General features: G+C 38.6%; 1 protein-coding gene across 2 annotated transcripts in view; it reads left to right on the top strand.

Moving 5' to 3' along the window:
* The window catches only part of C14H15orf41 (chromosome 14 C15orf41 homolog), a 305,328-nt gene that overhangs the window by 66,308 nt on the left and 231,550 nt on the right, over window positions 1-7,470 (top strand). For both annotated transcript variants that reach the window (XM_026787721.1, XM_005364207.3), the window contains exons 4-5: window positions 3,037-3,097; window positions 6,885-6,957. In XM_026787721.1, coding sequence (XP_026643522.1) covers window positions 3,037-3,097; window positions 6,885-6,957 — 134 coding nt within the window. The remainder of the gene's footprint in view (window positions 1-3,036; window positions 3,098-6,884; window positions 6,958-7,470) is intronic.

Genomic DNA, 7,470 nt, shown 5'->3' with positions numbered 1-7,470 from the left:
GGAGAGTGTGTACATGAGTATCCAGGCCAGAAGATGACACCAGGTGTTTTCCAGATAGAACTTCACCTATTTATTTACTCATTACTTTTTCTTATTTGAAATAGAGTCTCCGAGTGGCTCTGAAGCTGAGTGGTTCAGCTCCACTGGCTGACCAAAGGGTTGTTGTAATCCTCTGACTCTGTGATCTACCTTCCTCCAGCACTGCCGCTTCAGAAGTGCGTCACTGTGCTGGCCTGGGTAGATTATATCAGTGCCTTGAGGTTGATTTCCTCCTATGAGCTAACGAGAAGCCCTTGTACTCACAGCACTAAGAATTTGTGCTGATTGAATGTATGTAGACGGTGTACATTGGGGTTGCTTTTGGCTAGCTCCTGTTGATTTAAACTTGTTAGACGCTTCCATTGTGTGTTATCAGTATAGTGATGGATGCACCTCTTATAGGAAACTATGCAATTTTGACTCAGAACAACAGTTCTCTAGTGTAAGTAATTTGCCCCTGAACCACACACCTTGGCTAACCCTTCTTTTCACTTTATGCCACTCCCTTGGAGGTGGGCTTCCTGACCAACTCACCTAATTTTAAGTGTTATCATAGCACATATTATGTCTTCCATTTTTTCTTTGTTTTGTTGTATTATTGTCTGGAGACTATCATATCTTTGTGATGATAGAGACAGGGTTGTTTTCCTGTTGCTTCTTCAGAGTCCGGATTAAGGCCTAACTCGGAGCTCTCAAAAGTACTTGAAGTATACATGAATGTTAAGTATCGAATCCTAAAGCTACCCCGATGACGGTATACTATTAAATACTGGACCCAGGGTTGGATCTCTTCGAGAGTTTGCGTTTCTCACACTTATTTGGTGTGACATGGCCATACACCAGGTTATTTATTTTATTCTTTGAGCATACTTGTCAGCGCACTGGAAGTATAGGCTGAAGTTCTCGTCCTACCTATTTCCCATAGGCTCTTCTTTTTAAGCCACAGTTGCTCAGTTTTGGGTTCTGTATTTGTCTTTTAGGGGGCTGTATTTATCCCTTCCCCTCTTTGCTTCTGGACCTGTTTTTAAACCCACACTTACTTTTCCTATGCTTCTGAAGCCTATGCTTCTGAAGCCCCTATTTCCTCATTTGTTTCCTACCTAAAACAGTTAGAGTTAAGAAGGGCCACTGTATGTGGGAAGTACGTTGGTTTGAATTATTATAATTGGTGTTAACTCTGTCTTGCTTTTGTTATTATATAATACAGTATTTGCTGTTGGCAGTTATATGGCAGAACTCATTTATTGACTTTATTTCTTTTAAACTATCAACAAAGAACTTTAATATAGCCAATCAAAGAAGACATTTTTGAGAAAATATCCTTATTGGATAGGTTGTCTAATGTGGATTTAAAAGTTATTTGATTATTAGTAGAGAAAAGGTATATATGCATATATACTATTTAACCATCTTTTATAAGATAAGAATTGAGGTGGATATCATAAACTGAATGAAATCTAGTTCCCTAATGAGCCTGTCAGCATTACACTGGGAAATGAGTTTGAGACAGACACGTAAACTAGTCCTCCTCATTCCAGTGTTTTGCTATCAATGGCTCAAGTAATCTGTGGTCATCGGCTCCATGATCCCCTGCTGATCTATTGTCAGAACAGTAGTAGCCTACAGCTGGGTTGCAGTGCCTATCGGTCATCACTTCCTCTTACCATATAGGCCTGGTGTTATCTCACACAGTTATCACAAGAAAGTTGAATGAAGTTTAGTAAGAGAGAAACAGAACCACATTTACATAAATTTCATTATAGAATGTTGTTCAGTTATAAATCTCTTACTCTGAATTAATAAGCTAGTGTTTATGTTGAGCACGCACACACACACAGGACATCATATATGTGGAGTTCAGAGTTCTGTATCAATTCGGGCATTCACAGAATATGTTGGAACATATCTTGTAGAAAGGTGGACTTCTGTAGCTTGGCAGTATGCTATTCTGTGTTCTCTGATAGAGAGATGTTCAAGTTGCTTCCTGTTAGCACATGAAGGGGCGTTAACTCATGGATGGTGGACTGGAGACCATGGTACTGGAGCCATGTCAAGTTAACACAGGTGAAGGCTAAGTGTAGCAGACAGTGCTGGAGATGAGGCTGGCCTAGTAGACTGGACAGGAACTGGATTATGGCCATACATCTTGGCTCAGGCATGTAATCCCAGGCCAAGGCAGGAGAATCACAGGCCAGCCTGGGTCACATAGTGAGTTCAAGCTCAGCCTGCCAACTCAGCAAAACCATGTTACAAATTCAAAACACCAAAAAAAGGAGTAGGGAAAGAGCTCCGTGGTAGACTCCATGCCTACCATGTGTAAATTGCTAGGTCCAACCACTAGTAGAACAAGAGCAAAAAGAGCCATATTATCTAGAACCTCACAGTACCTGGTAAGTGGTTACCCTGTAGTGTTGGGATCGAACATGCGTGTTCAGAGCTCCTAGAGGAGGCAGATACCACATTCAAAGTCCTGTTTAAACAAACCGTCCCATGTTCCATGTCTAGGAGAACCTGGGCTTTAGTGCTTATTGGCTTGGTGAAATGCAGTTTGGTGGTGAAGGCTGGAGGTGATTACAGGAATCTAGGGCAGATGAGATGATGTCAGAGGTGTAAGGTCTTAGTGCCATGGGTGCCGACATGCCTGCATGCTTTGTTTAAGCTGTGAAAACCAGTTTTCCTCCTTCCTATGAGATGCTGTGTGTGGCACAGAGTGCTGTGGATGGGAGTCTAGAAATCTCTGTTCCCTTACTTCTAAAAGTTTATGAAGTAGTAGAGACTGGTGTGGTTGTGACTTCTGCCTCACCTTCAGTAGCTGGCTGGTTTGAGGGAAGCTGTTGTGCTGTCTTTCCCTTCACTGCTTTTCTGTGATGGGAGCACGCTTTAACAGGACTTGAGCATGGCATTTGCCCAGGAGAAACGTGTATACACAGGGGACACTAACAAGTCTGTGCTGGCCTTTCCTTGTCACTGCATGACCACTTGCCTTTGTCTGTCTAGGTACCTGGATGGTGTGGAGAAAAACGGAGCAGCCCCTGTGCTCCTTGAGCTGGCCAATGAGGTAATGTTATTGTTATGATTTTATTTAAACCTGAGCTGAACCTAAGGGGCCTATCGAGAGTAGTGTTACTCAGAATTGTAATTAACTTTAAAAAAAGGGAAAGATTTTGAGGTGTGTTAGACATTTAAATTGCTCCCTGATCTCTTTGTACTTTTAATAATTGGACAAAGAACTTCGTGAATTAATAAATCAGTCGACATAATTAGTCTACTTCTTTTAAGGCAAATGTACAAACAGCTTCTTTGCTTCTTGTTTTGTGGAAAATTTCAGCCAAACAGCTCTGAACATGCTCTTAGGATTGGTGCCTTCATTTAGCATGAGAAATACCTGTGTCAAGTAAAGAGATGTGTGCCAATAAAACCTATGCTAAGTATTATAAAACCAAAGTGAGAAATTTTATATTTAGCAATGTATCATTTACTTGATTCATTTTTCTGTTTGTAAACTTTTATTATAATAAAGGACACAAGCCTATGGTAAAGCGCCTTCCCATAAAGAAACATAATATTCTTATTAACACCAAGTATAACGTGATTGATGGCGCTTATTTGTCAGCTCTGATCTGTTCCTGTGTGGGGAAACAGCTAACAGCCTAGCATTTTCAAAAGGAAACCCTGAAGATTTCCTACGAGTGGAGAAACTGCAGAAAGTTCACAATAGTTGCAGAGAGCCTACCGAAAAATAAAATATTTAATTCCTAAACTCTAAAATATTTATCCACTGTAATGAGAGCAATACAGTATTGAGTCTGAGTTGGAATGGCTTATGCAAACCTCATAGGGACAGCATGGAATGCACACTGTTTCTGTGTTGTGTTATAATGGGAAACAGAGAGGCAAGGCAGAAAATGTGTGTTTGCATTAAAGATGACTCTGTGCCATGAACATTAGGCGTTGCAGGAGCAGCAAGTTCTGCATGCTGCATTAGGAAGGAAGGATGGCTTCTCTTGCAGCTCATGTCTGCTGCACACTGCTGCAGTCAGCAGAAGAGCAATTACCCATCAGTTACTAGACGGTTTTAATAGTCTGGAAAGCATCTTCACAAACTGATAGGATGGCTAACACATAGAACGATTTGTCTTGTGTCTTATTTTCTTATTTCTAGAGCAGGGCGGTTGTTATTTTGCTGTTGTTTTTCTAAGCTGATGCTCTTAGTGACTTTACGTGCTACCTGAGTGCTAAGTAGAATTTTAGTGATTATCCTCTGTGGAAGAGACGAGGGAGTGGATAGCATTGTAGGTGCACCTGGGAAAAAGTGTATGCAGATATGGAGCTTGCTTTCATACATGATCACATTGATGGTTGAAGTTCTCTAAAAGAGCACTTTATATTCATTTGAGTTTCATTTTTTAAAGAAAGATTTATTGTTATTTTTATGTGTATGGGTGTTTTGCCTGCTTGTATATTTGTGTACCTTGTTTGTGTTTAGTACCCGTGGAGGCCAGAGGAGGGTGTCAGATTCCCTGGAACTGGAGTTAGACATGGTTGTGAGCCACCACCTGGGTCCTGGGAATCGAACCCAGGTCTTATGGAAGAGTAGTCAGTGTTCTTAATCACTAAGCCAACTCTCCTCCAGCTGCTCATTTGAATTTTTAATGGATAGTTCTATTGAGTTTAGTTTATGGGACTGATCTGAGATTTGATGTTATTGGGAATGTATAGGAAAAGCTAACCCATCACTATCTATTTCCCTACATTAATAAATCTACTATTTACCGTGAATATGTAGCAATATTTAGCTTCCCCAAAAGAAATAGTTATTTAGAGATTACCACTCCACCTCTTTCTTTTGGTGCCCAGTTAGTGCAGAGAAAACACTTTCCATGAGATTACTAATGCATTAGAGTAATTTGGAAATGGTGGGTACCAGATTATGGCTTCTAAACATCGAGCCTCCCGTGTTTATATGCTAGTTAATACTTAAAGGACATATGCTTCTATCTGGTGGCAGTTGATGTGATGGTAATATTTTATGAGTCAATATATATTTAATCAGTGGAAACTGTAAAAATTGATGAGAAATATGTAACTCCTATATTATACTGTGCAGCAGCTCTCCTCTTAGACACAAGCACCATATTGTTGACTGGGGGGATAAGAGATCTAGGTAGCCACCATTGGTTTCATAAATGTCTTAATACCATTTTTCCTGATCAGGCTTGAAAATGCATATTTTAGGAGATCTCCTTCTGTTAGTGATTGTATGATCCGTCATTCTCTTCTCTCCACACAAATATTTTCAAGTTATATTTGAAGCACTATGAATTTTACTTACATGCTAAATTCTGACATGAAGCATGATGGCCCTATTTCAGAGCAAGATGGACACATGATTAATATGAAAATTAGAGAGATGCAGGTACCTGAACTAATAAGGTAGTCCTTATTCAGGCTGGACCACCTTCGGTAATTTCACCATTTTTCATGTGTCAGCCCTGATGTGGGTTACTCCGAATAAGCAGCTCTGTGGAAAGCATTTCTTTCTACTCAGGGAATTTAAGGGCATCCAAGTACACACATATTTGAAAAAAAAAAAAACTGTTCATACAAATGAAGCTACCTTCTTTATCTAGTTACTTAATCAAGATAAAACTTTGGTATGGACATGGGACTTGGATGCCTGTCAAGAAAAATTTCTGGTGATAATATATGAGCAATATTTCCCATTTTACACTCAGGATGAAAAGTATTTTATTAGGGAGGCATCATTGCTTTTTAATATATGTATATATATATACACACACATATATATGTATATATATATCCTGGTGAAATTAATCAACAGGTAATGAATAATCTGAAAAAGAAAATATATAAATGAGTAGGTGATTTGTTGTTATTATTATTATTATCATCACTAAAATGACTTTTTCTGAATGTTCTTTGTTTTCCATTTGATTCTTTGTTTAAAAACAGGTTCAGTTTCTGGGCTCTGAACTTTTTAGATTGATCAGCAGTATTTTGGGCCAAACTCAGGACGCTAATTTATGTAACAGATATTAGTATTGTTTTATTTTATTCTTAATATCTCCACAAAGTAGTTTTTTCTTTTATCATGTAACATATTTTGTGTGTAAAGAACTTATAGCAAATCTCAGCTCCCTCTAAAGATAAAATGAAATCAGTCAAAAATCCCTATTTTTAATGGTTTGGACATTTGATTTAGCTCTTGAAAAGAGACTAAATAAAGTGTTTTTTGAAATTTGAAAACTCAAATTTGAACACAAAATAATGTAAGTGTAGGAGGTTGGATAGAAAAGGGGCTTTGCTGGGCAGCAGAGGCGCATGCCTTCAATCCCAGCACTCGGGAGACAGAGACTGGTGGATCTCTCTGTGAGTTCGAGGCCAGCCTGGTCTACAAGAGCTAGTTCCAGAACAGGCTCCAAAGCTACAGAGAAACTCTGTCTTGAAAAACTAAAAAAAGAAAAAGAAAAAAAAAGAAAAGAAAAGGAAGGGAGTTCTAGAGTAGAAAGCAATATTGACCTACCAACAAAAATTGAGACTATAAGAACATTTTTGCCTATTTTGGGTAAGTATTTTTTCCAAGTTTTCCCATCATTGTTAGTTCCGATGTTGTATTCTATGAATGACCCAGCTATCCTTTTCAACAGCACAGATTTTTCTATAGTCTACTACAATGGAAGCCACCAAGGGTGGGAAAGATTTTAATGAATGACGCTTGTTACAGTTGATTAAAATTGACTTAATCTTCAGTGTTGACAAAATATTGGAATATCAACTGCTGGCACAGTTTGGCAGTTTTAATTTTCTACTTCTGTTTTCTGAAGGTGGACTATGCACCCTCATTAATGGCTCGGATTATCCTGGAGAGATTTCTTCAAGGGCATGAACAGACTCCACGTGAGTTACTTCTTTTGCTGCGTCTTCATTTCCCCCAACATTTCTCTTTTACTCCCTTATCCCAATTTAAAAACAATTTACACGGCATCTCAAGTCACTTAATGAGAGCCAGATTCCAAAACAGCTATCATCAACAGTTAATGACAATTGAATGCAATATAAAAGACCACCCACAACTTAAATACTACTCAGAATAATGCTCTCTCCTTTGTCTAAATTCCGTATTCACCTCCTCATTCAGCTAAATAGACAATGTGTATCAAACTCAAAAATTGATTCATCTTTCATATAGAGAACAAGATACATCATTTAAAAAACCACTGTCAGGAACTGACTGTAAAAGAAACATTCATCCTTTTTATTTTAATTCAGCAAGACTGGAGAAATGCTACTCTCAAGTACAAAAATGAATTCCAGTGATCTTCCTACAAGAAAAGAAAAAAGAAAAAAAAGGAAAGGGAAAGAATAGAGCTACGGGAGGAGATTCAAGCCTAAATTAATTTGCCACTGAAA

Source organism: Microtus ochrogaster (assembly GCF_000317375.1).
Source record: "Microtus ochrogaster isolate Prairie Vole_2 chromosome 14 unlocalized genomic scaffold, MicOch1.0 chr14_random_1, whole genome shotgun sequence".
NCBI classification, from domain to species: Eukaryota; Metazoa; Chordata; class Mammalia; order Rodentia; family Cricetidae; genus Microtus; species Microtus ochrogaster.
The sequence above is the reverse complement of the archived record's forward strand: the minus strand, read 5'-3'. Positions and strand labels throughout refer to the sequence as shown.